Source organism: Athene noctua, chromosome Z (genome assembly GCF_965140245.1).
Source record: "Athene noctua chromosome Z, bAthNoc1.hap1.1, whole genome shotgun sequence".
Lineage (NCBI taxonomy): Eukaryota > Metazoa > Chordata > Aves > Strigiformes > Strigidae > Athene > Athene noctua.
In genome coordinates, this window is record NC_134077.1 from 73,981,793 (window position 1) to 73,998,900 (window position 17,108).

General features: G+C 37.6%; 1 protein-coding gene across 7 annotated transcripts; it reads left to right on the forward strand.

The window, feature by feature from the left end:
- The first annotated feature begins 2,153 nt into the window (after nucleotides 1-2,153).
- On the forward strand, nucleotides 2,154-14,134 carry GTF2H2 (general transcription factor IIH subunit 2). Of its 7 annotated transcripts, none has more exons than XM_074931412.1 (15): nucleotides 2,154-2,452; nucleotides 2,541-2,618; nucleotides 3,331-3,367; nucleotides 3,972-4,058; nucleotides 4,845-4,895; nucleotides 5,367-5,421; nucleotides 6,149-6,254; nucleotides 7,266-7,356; nucleotides 7,515-7,602; nucleotides 8,164-8,271; nucleotides 10,027-10,090; nucleotides 10,861-10,964; nucleotides 12,854-12,956; nucleotides 13,261-13,300; nucleotides 13,717-14,134. In XM_074931412.1, exons 1-15 carry the CDS (start codon nucleotides 2,397-2,399, stop codon nucleotides 13,834-13,836), a joined length of 1,188 nt encoding a protein of 395 aa, XP_074787513.1. In that variant the 5' UTR covers nucleotides 2,154-2,396; the 3' UTR covers nucleotides 13,837-14,134. The 7 variants fall into 7 exon arrangements, with proteins under 7 accessions (XP_074787513.1, XP_074787514.1, XP_074787515.1 ...); XM_074931413.1 differs by having other exon boundaries at nucleotides 8,185-8,271; XM_074931414.1 differs by having other exon boundaries at nucleotides 7,515-7,599.
- Nucleotides 14,135-17,108: the final 2,974 nt, after the last annotated feature.

Sequence of the window (17,108 nt, forward strand, 5' to 3'; positions counted from 1 at the left end):
TTTCACAGCACATTTCATATCTTGGTAGTTTTGCATGTTTCATAGTTCTGATCCTGTTTTTCTAATAGCAAGTTTGTTCTGCTAACAAATCTGTCCCTCTATTCCCTTATACTCTGTGGTTTTTTCCCTGCTGCATCATTCTCACAAAGGCCAATCCATCCTCTGGCAACATTTTGTCACTATGTCATCTTCTCAGGTACTCTCAAGTATACTTGAGTATGCTTTTCTTGTGTTTAAAGAAATCATTCTCTAGGTTTAACAACATTTAACAACTTTCTGGTTTAAATTCCTGAATGTAGGGACCATGTAGTGCTTCATTTGGCATCAACTGATGTGGTATTACTACAGAATTGTCAATTTCTGAGCATAGCAAAGTAAGGGTAATAGAAGGTTACTGTTACATAGTTAAATGTAGTTTTGTAATATTTACTACAGTAGTTGTGAAAGGTGATTAGTTAACATCTGTAAGTTTAACAATGCATTTTCAGTGTGACAAGCACAACCTGTTTTCTGCCTGCATATGAAGATAATCACTATTACAAGTGCTTTCATATTTCTTGGAGAGAACAATAAAAGGCCCTCCTGGATCTATGTACCATCTGAACACCCACTGTTTCTACTGGGTGTTAAAACTGTGACTGATTTTCTTCCTGATGCTTTCTTTTAGTGACTGGTCAGAGTTTAGTGTGTGCAAACAAAATAGCCTGTTGCCCTATTTTGAAAAGCAAGTGAAAAGGAAATGCTGTAGCTTCAGGAAGTTTTTGTCTCCAAGAAATCCCTACATTACATCTTCTAGTCTAGACTTGTGCTGTTTTATAGACCAGAAATAAACTTTTTCAAAGTTGCATCAGCATGTATGGGTAAAACTCATCCAGCCCAGTATCTCAACCAGGCACCATTCTACTACATTCGTATTTCAAAATCTTGTGCTCTAATCTGTAATGCTAAAAGCTGCTGGATGTGAACTAGTCCTTCTTGTATCTTTCTGGCCACCTTTAAAAATAAACGGTATGCTTGCAAAGGAGTCAAACAGTCAACTTGAAGATACTGGAAAGTGGAATGTACACAAGATTTAGTGAAAAATAACTTCTTTTGGTCAGAGCAATTCGCACACTCACTTAATGGCATACAGAGCACCACCACCCACTTTTTAAATACAAGTGCTAGTTAACTGTTCACAGTTTTGTAGGGATAGCTTATTAAGAGAAAACCCCAAAGAAAGCTATCACAGTGAAACAAGAATGAAGCCTAAAGGGGGTAATTCTGAGTATGGTGAGATTATTCTGTGCATTTGCAAAAACTTGTATTATTCCACTACTTGGTTTGCTCCTGTGTGCACATTAAAATCACAGGAAATATGCCTTAAACTTCACAGCAATTAATGTATTCCAAATTCTGTATCTTAGAACAAAGTTAAAGTAGCACTTTGGCTGCCAGAATAGGCAGTTATTTTCATTAAGTAACCGATGAGCGTAATAATGCATTGAAATTCAGTGCTACAGTATATGTAAATAACAGCCTTTTTCCAGGCTCCTGGATTCTTCTGTTAATTACTGAAATTACTTCACATAATTACAGAAATGCCATGTAAACCCAGATAGTGCCTTAATTCTGTTAACTGGTCCGTGAAAAGTGAACGAGGGCCAGTTTGGCCTGACTACATTTACCGTGGGTCCCTGCCCATGCTAGTGATGTGCCCACAACATGTTTTAGCTACGCTACCATCCTTTTAATAATTTAATTGGTGTATTTTGATGCTGTCGTGGAAAAAAAATCTTGTATTTAACTGTAGCGGCAGCAAAATTTTCCTCAGTTTGAGATGCTGAGGGTCGTCCGTTCACAGGAGCCGCCGACGGGCCGGGTAGCCGCGCTCCGGCCTCCCCCGAGGGTCTGTTTCCCGCCTGGCGGTGAGGCTGGGCCGGGCGGGTGCGGTCGCAGAGCGTTCTGAAGCCCAGAGCAAGTTAAACCCGGCATTACCGGTGACCGCCACTGGGCCTCGCCTCGCTCCCTGTGAGGGGACCTCGGGCCCCGGGCTGCCGGCCGCTGCCGCCCCTCCTATCCGGAACGCTCGCTCCGCGGCCCGAGCGGCGGCCGGGCGGGGTTGGCGGCGCAGCGAAGCGGAAGAGGGTGGGCGCTGGCGTTTCCGGGTCGGCGCCGCGGGCTGGCTGGCACTGTCGGCGGACGCGGGCGGAGCGCGGCTCCGGTTCCCCTCAGCCCTCCCTGCCGCCCGCTGGGGGCCGGTCCCTCCTCATAGCGCTTTCACCCGTCCTGCGGCACCGTAACGGGGTTTCCCTTCAGGCGGGTGTTGCGGCTCCGCGGCCGGGGCCGGTGGCTGTCGGTGCAGCGAGGAGCGCGGCCGTCGTTGCCCTCCGCAGCGGCAGAGCGAAGCCGCGGAGATGGATGAGGAACCGGAACGGACCAAGCGCTGGGAAGGAGGCTACGAAAGAACATGGTAGGCTCTCCTTTTCCTTCCTCACCTTCTTCTTGGTGAAAGACGAGAAGAACCTCCCTTCCGCGTGGTAACAGTCTGTTTCGCGTAGGGAAATTCTTAAAGAAGATGAATCCGGATCGCTGAAGGCGACCATCGAGAACATACTTTTCAAGGCAAAGAGGAAAAGGTATTGTGTGTGTTGCCACGAGCCTGCTAATAATACTGTTTGGGTCGGTTATAAGGACTTAATCGTTCTGAAACTGGGTCCTCTTGGTTGAGTAAAACTATCGGCACGACTCCAATATTTTTTTATGTACCCCTTCAGAGCTCCAGATACATGCTTCTTTCCCACTACTTATTAATTGTGCCAGGGGAAAAAAAAACATTTTTATCTTTAATCTTAAGACTGAAAGCATATAAGCTAGATACCCCAGGTGAATGCTAGCCAGAGGGATGCGGTCTTGATTCGATGAAACACGGTGCAAAGCACTGCAATTGCAATTAGCACTGTTCAGAGAAAATCCTTCAACGTTTTTTAAATATGCGAATCGTGCTTTGAGCTGAGTTTTGTTATGATGGCACCAGGTTTGTGTTTCAGATTGTCAGAAAAATTGCTAGATAAAAACTAGATTTTGTTTTATTTCTGATTATGTAAAATGTTCAAAATTTGGATAAAGTTCCATTAAACCTGGTAGTAAGAAATAGTTTTTGTTTGTTTTCTGAGACATAAAATCTGTTATCGAATTGTCTTTTTTTCAGTGTATTTACACTGAAAAGTTCCTGTGCTTTGTTACTGCCTCATATTTACCAGAAGTCTAGTACCAGATTCGTTCCAGACTTTTGTTTTAGGAACTCTTTATTCTTTTGCATCTTACTTAAATCCTCTTGTGTTTTATTAGACTCTGCGAACACCATGGACAAGTTCGGCTTGGAATGGTATGTTAATGTTTTAACCCTTGTCTGTCCTGAGTCCAAAACTACTGTGCCTAAAGCTTAAAATACACTTTTGCTGACTTAATGTGCTTGAGACTAAAGCTTGCGTTTTTACACCAAACTTTTTTTTTCTAAAACATTCTTTGTTCATAGTCAGTGTGGGATGTGAAGCATGAGTATTCAGAGGTGGAGGTTTGGCATGTTCACTGTATCAGGGTGTGTTCTGCATAGCAGTCAAATCATACACACTTGCACTGTCAATTTTTCTTCACGTGAAAAATGTGCATAACTTAAATGTAAATAACAATGTTACTTTATACAACACAGCTCTTCTGAAGAAGAGGTGAAGGTGTAAACTATGCATATTTTATAGCTTACTATGGGAGGAAAAGAACAGTGCATTTTTCAAGACAGTCTTTTTTTTTCATTTTGAAGGAAAAGTGGAAAAAACGTATTACTCTTTCAGTTGCTGTTGGTTACATAGCCCAGTGTACTGAATTTTCCCAGTTTGAGAGAGGAAGTAGTTACTTCTTTAGTAAATGGGATAATAAACAGTTAATTTAAATATGTGTTCTGTGAGTGATTATCACTTCTGGTGAAATTGCAGATGCGTCACCTTTATGTGGTTGTTGATGGATCAAGAACTATGGAGGACCAGGATTTAAAACCAAACAGACTTACCAGCACTTTAAAGGTATTTCTGTACTCAAAAGTTTTCTCTTCTTAATCCACAGTTTGTCCATAAACCAGTCTGATTCTGCATTTAAAAGAATGTCAGTCTCTTGTTATTAGAGTACATGCATAGCCTCATCTGTCTTGTCTCTACTTTTTTCCCTTATTTCTGTTGCTAGTCTGTAGTCTTACTGTTTTTTGTATAGTAAAATCTGTGTGACATGAGTTTGCTTTGGATTAGTACTTCAGTATAGTAAAAGCACTTTGTAAGGATGTGTTATGTAAAGGCACTTTATGAAAAGTATGTGGAAATTAAGCTAAATGTTCACTGTAATAAGGGATGAAAGAACATGCTTTTGTTACACATCTAGAATTTTTTTTTTGTTTACAGTTGTGTTTTGATGAATTCTGGTTTGAATGGATTCTAGGCAGGAGTTAAATTGGATTGCTGCTTCAGGCTGGAGGACTTGAACTGTACATCTTGTACTATATGGTCTTCTCTAAGCAGAAGCAAAGCATTGAAATCCTGAGTTTTGATGATTTTGTACAGATTACTGTTCGTTCAAATTAAAGTTTACAATACACCAAGAAACAGTAATCTAGAACTTTAACATATGAAATGAATAAGGGGTGGCTAGTTTCTGAAATTTACATTGAATTGGTAACATGGGAGAAAGGAGAAAGAAAAAGGGAAGGAAGGGATCATTCCCTTTTTTTAAATTATACTGGATGTTTTTCAAGTACCATCTACTTAATGCATGTGGAATAAAACTATTCCGTTTTTAACAGTCTTAACTTTTCTTTGTAGTTATTGGAATATTTTGTTGAAGAGTACTTTGACCAAAATCCTATTAGTCAGGTATGTATAACTACACAAGAAACAAGTAATTGATAACTATTTTAACAGTTAGTTTTAGTTTTAACATATCTAGTAAACTGTTCTCAAATGATATTTTCCTTCCCATCCCTTCCTCAACAGTCTGGTAAAATTCTTGTTTCTGCCTGAAGTAATAAGAACCCACCTATTCCTTTTTCCCTAAACATAAATTCTAACACAGAAGACCTGGTTATATTTTTTTTTAAGCACTTGGAATTTTAGATTTCTTTTTATACCCTGTGGCAAAAGTACTGGAGAAACATTAATGTATGTTAACTGATGCATAGTCTTTTACTGCTGTTGTTAAACTTAAAAGTAAACCTGCATAGTTAAGTAATTCTGGTCCATAAAGAAGTATTGGGCAAAATACAGCAAAAATGTAAGCCAGTTTATTTTTAAACTTGCTAAGAAAAGTTTTGCCTTTTTTTTTTTTTTTTTTTTTCCCTCCCCCAGATTGGCTTAATTGTAACCAAGAGTAAAAGAGCTGAAAAAATGACAGAACTTTCAGGTAGGGAGGTGTTTTTTTTTTTAATTGGAGATGTTCTCATCTGTTACGTTGATGATGCAAGTGCTACCTGAATGATGCTGCTGAAAGTGAAATAGTGTTAACATAATATTTTTAATTTAAAAGAGTAGTTATTGCAAGTTGTCTGAAACCAGTCTTTACTTTGATCTGTTTTGGTCTAGAATTGTCAGCGTGTGCTTGTTCATGATCAAATCTTACCCACATAGCAACTAAAGTTTGTTTTGTTTCCCCTATAGTTGATTTCTCACCCAGCTTGTTAATTTAGTATTTTATAGTATCTGTGAGATCTGATCATATGTTAAGAAGCAAGGTTTCTGCGGTTCCTGCCTTCTCTCGCTAGCAACCCATGTGGCTTTAGAGAGGTCTTAATTTTTTGTCTTGATTCACCTGTTTCTGCTGAAACACTTTGTGAGACACTTCACACTCGTGTTAAGCACTTAATGATACACTACACAACTGATTTTATTCTTTTTGACTTCCTGAAGTGTCTGACAGTGGAATGCCTGCAGAATAAATGTCTTTCTGTTAATATATTGGGTTTTTGTTTTCTACATTCTGAAGAAGAGGTCAATTTCTAAGGAGAAACATCAAGTTACAAGTCACAGTTTAAAAACTATTGTTGTACGAGTACACTTCATTAAATATATAGTTTAAATATTTCAATTCTTTTAACACGTTATTTCAGGTGAATTGGTTTTTTCCCTTACAGGTAACTCAAAAAAGCACATAACTGCTCTGAAGAAAGCAGTGGATATGAACTGCAGTGGAGAGCCATCTCTATATAATTCCTTAAATTTGGCCATGCAGACCTTAAAGTTAGTATATACATGGAGGTGGTTTTGTTTTCTTTGTTTTCCATAATGAGTATAATGCTGATTGTGAATTTTTGGAGGGGCAGAGACAGTATTTTTAACAAGTAGCATCTTGCATCATGCTGACCTAAGTCTTTAAAAGACAGTTTTATGTTCTCTTACAATACAAACTGTTAAGAAGTTAATATGCTAGTAGTGCTGAATTTAATTTTCTAACATGAAATGCTTCTATTTAGAGGTGTGCTGCTTATAAAAACCAACACTATTTTAAAACAAAGTAGGTGATTTTATGTTGTGTGTGAATATGGTGACAAAAGACTGCAATTTTTTACTAGAGGGCTAAGTATGAGAGAGCACAGAGTTGGGGGTTAATAATGGTAAGAACAGGAAAAGAAACAGCATTGAATCACAGTAATCTGGTGAGAGTTCTAGCATACTTTAGAAAGGTTAGTTTTCGGGTAGCATAGATGGCAAAAAAGTTTTTATATGTGAAGTATTGAGAGGGGATAAACATTTGTGGAAGACTTTGTCTTAACAAATAATTATAGCAAGAAACACCAATAGAACAAAACTAGTAGTCAAATAATTAAATTATTTGAATGACTAACTGGAAGAGTTTTCCACTAAGAACTAAAAACCAGTAGTTAGCAGTAATGGATTTACACCAATGAGATTTTTATTTTAAGAAGTCAGAAAGACTTACTGCAGTGTTGCTAGTTTGAAGTGAATTTTACCTGTGAGAGTAAGGATAAGGTACAGGGATAACTTAAGCATTAGAGCAAACAATCTGATAATAACTACACAATCAGATACTGTATTTTAGATACTAGAAGGGTTTAGCTTTTGGAAGGTGAAATTCTGGTGCTCAGAGAAGGATCTTACAACAGTCTTTTATGATTTGTAAGACACTTCTTATCATGTTGTCTCCTGACTTTAGTACATTAAAGTCCTTGGAAACTTTAGCATACAAATACCTTACTGTACAGAAGTAAATTAACTATGTACTTTCTTTAGGCACATGCCAGGACATACAAGCAGAGAGGTTTTGGTAGTCTTCAGCAGTCTGACAACGTGTGATCCAGCCAACATCTATGATCTAATAAAGGTACAGAAGTGATGTTTGACTACTACATTGAATATCCAAGCTATTAGAATAAAACTGGACGGTTGCAGTGTCACCACCAATTCATTTTAATTTAAAACTTTGAATCTTTTTTCTGTTCTGCATATGAATTTGAGTATGCTTTCTTTTTCCATTTGAAGTGTTTAAAAGCAGTTAAGATCAGAGTATCTGTCATCGGCCTAAGTGCTGAAGTTCGAGTTTGTACAGTACTTGCCCAAGAAACTGGTGGTATGTATCCGAAGTTCGGTAATGATACTACTAAGTATACTACAAGTTTAATATCGAAATTAACTAACTAATCTTTCATATATTCATTAATGCATTTTGATACTTAAGGACAAATATTCTGTTACGCTGGCAGAAAATTTAAGGGTTTTCCAAATACACAAAATACACAGTATTGAGTAAAATTGTTATCACCTGGTAGCTGTGTCTTTAGAGAGAAGAAATACAAATATATTTTAAAACCTAGTGTTCCACATATAAAGCTGAGTGATGTGAAACTTGATTAATGTAACACATTAATAGCGATTACTACTACAGTGGTAACTCTTACAATTTCATTACTACAGTTGGAGAAATAGGTATTAGCCTTCATATCTAATAAAAACATTCTGGTGTTACTAGTTTTAAAATGTCATTTTCAGTAGCATTAACAGGAATGCTTTTTAGGAACAGGGTTGGCTAAATTATTTTTTTTACTTAAGTTGGTTTATATTATTTGGAGAATATGTTTGTATTCTTATCTGCCCATAATCTGAGAGTAAGGCATTTCTTTCTTTGTGACAGGAACATATCATGTTATTTTAGATGAAAGTCATTATAAGGAGCTGCTGATGCGTCATGTTAGTCCTCCACCTGCCAGTTCAAGTTCTGAATGCTCTCTTATTCGAATGGGTAAGGTATAGTTTTGCTGAAGTCCTAGCACAAGGTTTTCAAATTCATCTTTTTTTTTCTTTGCATATTCTGTGTTAGAGCCATAGAAGTAGCTAGAAGCATAATAAAGACATTGCACAGATCTTTTTTAACTTCTATTTTGCAAAATAGATAGTAATTTTCTTCATGTTGTTCCTGCAAAATAGTGAGCTATGAAATAAAGTTAAGAATTAAAACAAGTAAGACAAATAACTGCAGTTGGAAACAATAAAGTGGAATGATTGCTTGTACAGTAATTGGTATAAATATAATACTTAGTGAAATGAAGGATGAGAACCTATTTTGTTTGTCCCTCTTTTTTTTTCCCTGCAGAAGGCAACTATTATAAGCTTAATTGACTGTAAGAGCCATCAGTTTGGTCATGTAGTACCTGTTTGTCAGGAGCACTTTTGTCGTGTTCTTTCAACAAATGGATTAGGTACCTTCTCCTGATAAATTTATTGAGAAATGTAAGACAGGAGTTAAACCAGAATAGAAACTCCAATGCCACAAATAAGAGCACTGATTTCTTGCTGTCATCCACCTGTTTTCACAGATAAGAATGTATGTATTTTTATGTGTAGGTTTAAATATTGAAGAGATTTACTTGTTATAGGTAAAGCTTGAGCAGCAGTTGGAAAAATTATCTGCCCACTTGACATGAGTTGTAAAAAATAAGTTGCAGAAGGAATGGTATCTGTTACAGTTTCCATAAAGTGCTATACTTTCATCTGTCATATACTGCACTTGGAAGGTGAATATACACTTGGTGTTTGCATATAAAAATATTTCCCCCTTAATTAGAAACTGTTGTTCAAGTGAACATTCATGTGGTGCTCTTTATGCTTTCCTACCATTACACATAATTTTCTTTTTAGCTGTTCCTCAAAAATGAAATTCCACTGAACTTCAGTTAACATGAAGTATATGAGATGATTTTTTTCAGTTGGGGGAAATACAGTGAGGTATTTGTTGGTGTATGTAGGTGGAGACCTTTAGGAAGAATTTGATACCTAGTAAGAGTGTGTCATGGTTTATATCTGGCCAACAGCCAAACACCAAGCAGCCACTTGCTCACCATCCCCCACCCCAGAGGACAGGGAGGAGAATTGTAGAGGTAAAGGTAATGAGACTCGTAGGTTGAGATAAAAACAATTTGATAAATGAAATTTTTAAAATAATTATTATAACAGTAATAATAAAATATACAAACAAGTGATGCACAGTGAGATTGTTCACCACCTACCCACCGATGCCCAGCCTGTTCCCTAGAGGAGGGAAAGTCCTGAAACTGCAATCCCAAATGAGAGAGAGCCCCAGTTTCCTGGATAAACTTTATATGCTGAGCAGGATGTTATATGATAGGGAATATTCCATTGACAGTTTGGGTCCTTTGCTCTGGCTCTGCTCCCTCCCAGTTTCTTGTGCATCTACACACTAGCAGGACATGGAAGTTGAAAAGTCGTTGATTTCTTATCAACAGATCAACATTCTTCTCAACAAATTCCATACTGAATTCAAAACAGCACCATTCTAGCTACTAAGAAGGAAGATTAGCTCTATCCCAGCTAAAACCAGGACAAAATGTATTACTTCTCCTGTAATAACTAACAAACAAACAAACAAAGAGATATGTCTTAATGTTTAGAATAATCTTTGAACTTATTCATTGAAGTAAGAAACTGAAAGATTACTTGCATGTTTAAAATTAGTAATATAGGTTATTTTTCTCTTCAGGTTTTCCTCAGCATACCATTGCTTCTCTGTCTGATCAAGATGCAAAGCCATCCTTTAGCATGGCGTAAGTAAAGTTGATTAGAGTTCAATAATAATTAGTCATACTGTATGTCATTGAAAATGTTGCAAAATAACGTAAAAATAAGTACTAATATCTTGTGACTTTGCAATAGAAATTTGACTTCTGTTTGCACATCCAGTTTGTGTTGTGCAGTGATTAGAACACAAGGGTGCTGCAAGGTATTAATTACTACCAATTCTACTTGCATTCCTTGAGTCAAGTATTTTTATCACTATACAGAATGATGAGGATGAAGGGTATTATCTGGAATAAAGTATTTTTTATCTGTCTACTAGTGTGATTTTAAAGGGAAGCTTAAAATGGAGGCCTGATTTGATTAGTATACCAGTGCTTTTCTCAGTGGAAGGAATCACAGTTTTCAGGGATGATAGGGAAGTCTGAATTTTCGGAAGGAAACAGTGTCTGCTGTTTGAAAGAGTTAGTACTAATAAGCATCTTAAAAGTTAATACAGAATATTTTTGTGTGTAAATAGAAATACTAATGCTGTTACCTTTCATAACTTTATTTTTTAAAGATATATTGGCTCCTTTTTGTGGGAAGATTTGGTCTTTGTTCTGGTTTTTTGGGGAAAATGTGGTTACTGATATCTCACCCTCTCATCTGCTTTATGACACTTCCATACATGTGGAACTGCTGCATGGAAGATACTGAAACTTCTTAAACTATTTCTTGTGACAGCTATGTAGTATTTGTAATTGTGTAGTATTATGGTGTTATCTCTTGGATATTAAATTGTCTTTCTCTACTCTAGGCAATTGGAAAACAACAGTGAGCCAAGTCTTACACTGGGTGGGTATTTCTGTCCCCAGTGCAGAGCCAAATACTGTGAACTTCCAGTGGAATGTAAAATCTGTGGTGAGTAGCAAGAGGAGATGAGCCAATTAATTACGAGTTAGTGGTAAGGGTGTTAAGGAGTAGAAAAATTCAACTATACTTAGGAGTTAAAAGCCAGCTTTACTTTAAGAAGCCTGTATTCCTGTGTCCTGGGGTGTCAGCTTACTACAAGGGACTTTCAGGACTATACCTGTAACAGTAAAGCTCTATCCTGTTCCCTAGTATAATGTTATAAACTAAAAGCCCTAAAGTAGAGTGGGAAAGAAGGGTGATTCGTGTGTGAATGGTAATCATTTCCTCAAGAATCCTGATTTACCAGACACACCAATGTTTTCAGACTCCTCAGTGCAAGGCCATGAAGGTAAAGAGTGCTTTGGAGTAAAAGGTCAGAAGTACCCCTTTGCCTCTGGGAGTGTGTATATGAAAGCTTTCAAAGTTGAACCCGAGGGCAGTGACACTTGAAAGGCTATAGAGTTGTAAATTGAATCCCCTCAGGTCTTGCAAATGATAATGGACCGTGCAACCAATGGTGTCTCTCCCACCCTTAATGAGAATGGGAGGGAAGATTATAATTTCTTGTAGTACTAATATTGTGTGAGCAACAGCTGTCCTCCTGTTTCCTTCTACAGGCATATGACTAGAATGTGATAGGTATTACCAAGATGTATGCATTTGGCAAGAGGATGAAATCTAGTTTTGTGTTGCTTTGTCCTAGTTTCACATCAGGGTTTTCAAATCAGCATGAGTTTTGTTTCAGAGAGGTCATAGTGAAACAGATTCTCCACAGCTGCAGTTGTCAGCAGAACAAGAGCTCAAAGTTTACACTGCACATATGTGAGTGAGCAGTGGAGAAGTCTGTGCCAGCCCATGCCCCAGCTAACCTGTTGTCATGGTTTAACACCAGCCAGCAACTAAGCCCCACACAGCCAGTCGCTCACTTCAACCAGGTGGAATGGGGAAGAGAATTGGAAGGGTAAAAGTGAGAAAACTTGTGGGTTGAGATAAAGGCAGTCAAGTAGTTAGAGCAAAAGCCACACACACAAGCCGAACAAAGGAAGGAATTCATTCAGAACTTCCCATCAGCAGCCATCTCAAGGGGAGCAGGACTCCATCATGCATAACGGTTACTTGAGAAGACAGATGCTGTAACTCAGAACTCTCTTCTGCCTTCTTCCCCCAGTTTTTATTGCAGAGCACAGCATCATATGGTATGAAATATCCCCTTGGTCAGCTGTCCCAGCTGTATCCCCTCCCAACTCCTTGTGCACCCCCAGCCTCCTCGCTGGTGGGTGGTGTGAGGAGCAGAAAAGGCCCTGACTGTGTGAGCACTGCTTGGCAGTAGCAAATGCCCCTGTATTATCAACACTGTTACCAGCATGAATCCAAAATGTAACCCCGCACAAGCTACTATGAAGAAAATTTATTCTATCCTAGTCAAAATCAGCAGACTTGTGTTAGGTGAAACAGAGCTATGGCGTGACTTCAACAATGTTAGAACAGGCTGCAGGAGAGCTTTGTAGTTGGGCACCGTTTTAATAGTGATATGAAACAACAGAACCATCTTTGCCAAAGAGGAGTTGTACATTTAGATTTAACCGGAAGACTCTTCTATCGTTGCGTTTTGTTTATGGCATGAGGATGAAAAACTTGCTAACTGTACAACTGCATTGTAAATGTATTTCCAAAAGACAGAGTTAAACCGTTTAATTAGCAGCTTGGTCAATTTGCTTGTTCTTTATATTTGGATTTAATTCTGGAAAGGATTACTGGTTTGGATTATGGAACCTTAGTAAACAAATAATTTTATGGTTTTTAATTTTTAAAAGAATCTTTTTCCTTTTTGCTTTAACACAGAAAAGCTTTTCAGTAAGACCTCTCTTGTAATAATTTTGATGTCTGTTTATTTGCAGGTCTTACATTAGTGTCTGCACCTCACCTGGCTCGGTCTTACCATCACTTATTTCCTTTGGATGCCTTTCAGGAAGTTCCCCTGGAAGAATATCAGGGGGAACGGTATGCAAATCATATTTGTGATGATGAGTGTATTTGTGGACCCTGTAATTTCTTATCACAAAAGTAAGAATAGCCAGGAGCAGCTTCTTTGCTGCTGCAGAGGCACTGTTAAATGTTTGGATGATTTTGGGTATCTCTGTCAATAACAAGTATTTGTAGTTCCTATTAGAAGTTATCCTCCGTGTTCAGTAGAGTAGCTGAAATAGTTGCCATAAAATGTTACTACGTATGAGTTGTTTTTTAAACATCATTTTACACAATCTTGACTCTTTTTTTCAGTTAAAATACACAATTTTGTTTTTAGGTGTTGTCAGGGCTGCCAGGGAGAAATGAAAGATCAAAATGTAAGTACGTTGAACTGCATTGGAATTTGCATTGAGGGGTGTCAGCAGTAGAGATCCATTCGTGTGGTCTTCTAAAGACCAGAAAAATATTTGTGGAAGTTTATCTCATGGTTAACTGGAGTTCTCTGTTACAGAGTCACACCTTTTAGACTACAAGTCTGTAACAGCATGGGAAGGGGTTTCCTAGAGAGTTGCATAAGTAAGCTTCCACTCTTAGCCATTTGGAACTATCTACAGTGACTTGAGCTCAGCCCTTCGGACCTACTTGCTGTTAGAAACTTTCAGTTGGGTTTCTGTGATGTTAGCAATCCAGTGTGTTTACACTGTCTTGATGACACAACTGTTGCTCTGCTGTAGTGCTATGATGGTGATATTTTTTTCCTAATTTGACTTATTTCTCTATCTTTTCCACACAGGTTTACATATGTAAAGCGTGTCAGAATGCATTTTGCGTGGAATGCGATTTGTTTGTTCATGATTCTCTGCACTGCTGTCCTGGCTGTATTCACAAGCACACTGCTCCTGTATCTGTATGATGTCATCACTTTTTAGAAATTGTCTTATATATGTCATTCTTGCATAAATCTATTTTGTTTATTCAGCTATAGCTTTCACTGAGGCACCTCAAAACTAGACAATTACACAAAGATGAACACTGGCTTGGGAGCAAATTTTAATTTTTACCTAATGTATTGATGATTTTGTTACTGTTAATATATTCTTGGATTATCTGTATCTGATTTATTCTTGTCTGAAAAGTTCTGACTTCTTCTGAATGTTACTGTAACATGTATATTTGTAAATGTCAAAGTGATAAACTAGTTTGTATGATAATGTGATTCATCTCTGTTTCATTATTTGTTCAGAAAAGAAGCCCTGAAACTATATTTTATGTATCAGTTGTCATAAGCTCTTGCTTTTGGTGGATGAGGGAGTTCTATAGATCAAAATATTTTTTGATCTGTAGAAAATATCTATAGAAAATATTCTGAGAAAATAACAAAGAAGGTTTTGATCAACTAGTTGGGAGACCTTTCAAGTGTTGTGGCTATTCACCTTGTCCTTCAGTAAGGCAGCTCAAGTACAGTTCTCACAAATGTGCTGAAAACACATTTTAGGTTTTAATGGTACAACTCAAAATTAACTGAATTCTATTGCTGCGTGTCTGTAGTTGTGTGGTTTAAGTTTCACTTTCTTACAGGAGTGTAAGGTTACTGAAAGACAAGGAATTTTCAAAGATGTGAGACCAGAGTTCATACAAACTATTGTTTGATGGTCGCAGTATTGAACGTGATGCTATTTTGATTCTGAGGCTAGAATGAATTGCCAGAATTGCAAGTTTATCTCCCCTTGGCTGAACTTCCGAGTGACAGAAACTAAGTTTTGGGGAGAAGCAGGAGTATACGTCCTTTTCTGAACAATTGAAGAATGGAAATTGAGACAAATGCAAGACAGTCTTTGCCATTTTACAGTGTCTGTTCAAAGTGTGATTGCAGTTTGAACTTGTGACAATGTAACGTGCTCCACCTCGGTAAGAGGAGGTTGTGATGGTTTTCTGAAGTCATCCTAAGACGTTTGAAGTAAATCCAGAGTAACTCAGTTGCTGATGTAGCTGACGTAATTTTTAAAACTGAGCTGTGTTATCAGATTAGGAACAAAAGCAATCTAACCAAACCACTGAATCTTAGAAGTGCAAACAAAAAAGCAAACCCCTGTCTTAAATTAGTTCCCTGTTTTTCAGCTTACCACATACATGCTACTTTTCAGTCTTCACAGGCAGTTTTCAAGACCTTTAAATATGTAAATTCTCACTTGTTAACATAGCTCTTTCTTTGCTTTTTCTCCTGTTCATGGCTGCAGGCTGGCTAGAATGCAGTAATTCTACTGTGTTGGCAGAAAAATTACTGTTTTGGCGTCTGTGTTTCATTTTGTGCCGAGTCAAACAATCCAGATAAACTCTTTGTGCTATCGGGTGATAGCAGTGCCTGTTAATGTAAGGGTGTGCTAAAAACAAGCAGAAAAATGACATACTGGTTTTGGTGTGGTCTAGTACATCATTCCAACCCAAAGGAGTGCACTACCCATCTGGCTCTTAGATATTCTCATACTGATTACAGTATCTTGATATGGTTGTTTTCTGATAATATTTTCATTGACGTAATCATAATTTTGTAATGGAAAAGAAAGTTTTCTCAAAACATTTTAAATCCGTGCTAGCTTTTTCTCTTGCTAGATACCAAAATAACATACTTAGAAGTAGAGCCTCAGTAGAAGTTACATACTCCATTATCTACTTATGGTCTGAGTAATAATTTGGCTTGTCCTATTCCACCCTTCTCACTGGACAGGAAGAGCAGTTCAAACTAGGTCCTGAAAGATCCTGTCAGAGCAACATTTCTCTAATGTGTAAAGAATTCCAGCAGTGGCCTTTGTATTGAAAGCAGCAAGGAAGAAATCCTTCATCTGTACTCTGACTGGAATTTACTGGATCTCAGGTCTCCTTTGCTTGCTGGAAGCTACAATTTGCTTAATTCTTGTTCTTGTGTTCTCTTACTCGATCTGCCACAAGATTGGTCGACTGGTGAGTTTACTAGCAGGCCTGTGAGAAATTCTTAGACTTCCTGAAAACGTTGCTTGATATGGTTTGGACATAAAGTCTTGAAGGAAGAGACAAAAAGACAAACATCCTGTGGTGGTGTTGAGAACACAGCTGTGGCAAGAAGTTTGAGGCTGAAAGGCACAGTGACTAGAGAGCACGCTGCCTTGTGGAGTGAAGGAGACTGGAAAAGGCAGAGTGAGTGCCCTTGCTTTCCTTCCACTTTATACTTTTCTTTCAGGAATAAAAGTTGCCATCTGTATTAATGGTCATAACTAATTTCCAAGACTAGAAGTGCTGCAAATACATTAAAACATAAATAAAAGAAATGTCTGGGTTTAGTTCTGCATAACAACAGCAGCTTCTGAAGAACTTAGATGGCATCCTGCTCTGTCTTATGCAATATGAGGAACAGTTTTAATTGTAGGTTGTGATGTAGCTTATGGATAAAAAAATGCCATAAAATAATAACTCTGAAGCATTACTGGATTGTGCAGACTGCTGGTTGAAGGAATGAGAGTAGATTAAGTCATCAAATTTGAATGAGAATCACATATCCATATTTAAGAAAAATGTGTCCATAGTGCAATGCATGAAAGTATTTTTTCAAAATATAATAGAACTTGAAGACTTTTACAAGTTTTTTAGCACTTTTTGCCTTGGGATTCGAAAATGCTTAAATTGTTGAGCACACATTTTCCTATGAGAGAGGAATGTGATTTTTATAGCTAGTGAAAAGGAGTAGAAGCAGGTTGAAGATTGTGGATTTAGAATCACTTTCTTAAGGATTAATTTGTTTGGTAAATGTTGTAAATCTCTTAAAATCCCTCAGTTATTTGAGAAAACAAAGCTCTTTGGAGTTGGAGGGAGCAAAATTTGACTGTATGGAGCTGAACTGTAGGCACATTTGCTGGGTTCTGAACCATCACATAGCAAAATATTTCCTACAGTTGTCTTACCACAGTACTAAAACCAACAAAAATTCGTTACTTCTACAGATAAGGTATATTTGAGAAGCCTAGAGTGAATACCAAACATTTAATAAAACTTTCTTGGACAGAAGTATTGACGGTATGAGTTTGTCAATAAATTTAATTACCAAATTAATTTTGTTTTCTGATGATGAAATCCCTGTTCCTTTTCATGGAGGATTATGTAATTCCTGCCAGTAACTACTTATATTGAAACCAGTTGAAATTTAAAAATACTGCA

Excerpts from the sequence above, each read along its gene's own strand:
- GTF2H2 (XM_074931412.1), top strand. The coding sequence starts at position 2,397 with ATGGATGAGGAACCGGAACGGACCAAGCGCTGGGAAGGAGGCTACGAA. Across the intron at positions 2,619-3,330 it reads TTCAAGGCAAAGAGGAAAAG|ACTCTGCGAACACCATGGAC; the intron begins GTATTGTGTGTG and ends GTGTTTTATTAG. Across the intron at positions 3,368-3,971 it reads GACAAGTTCGGCTTGGAATG|ATGCGTCACCTTTATGTGGT; the intron begins GTATGTTAATGT and ends GTGAAATTGCAG.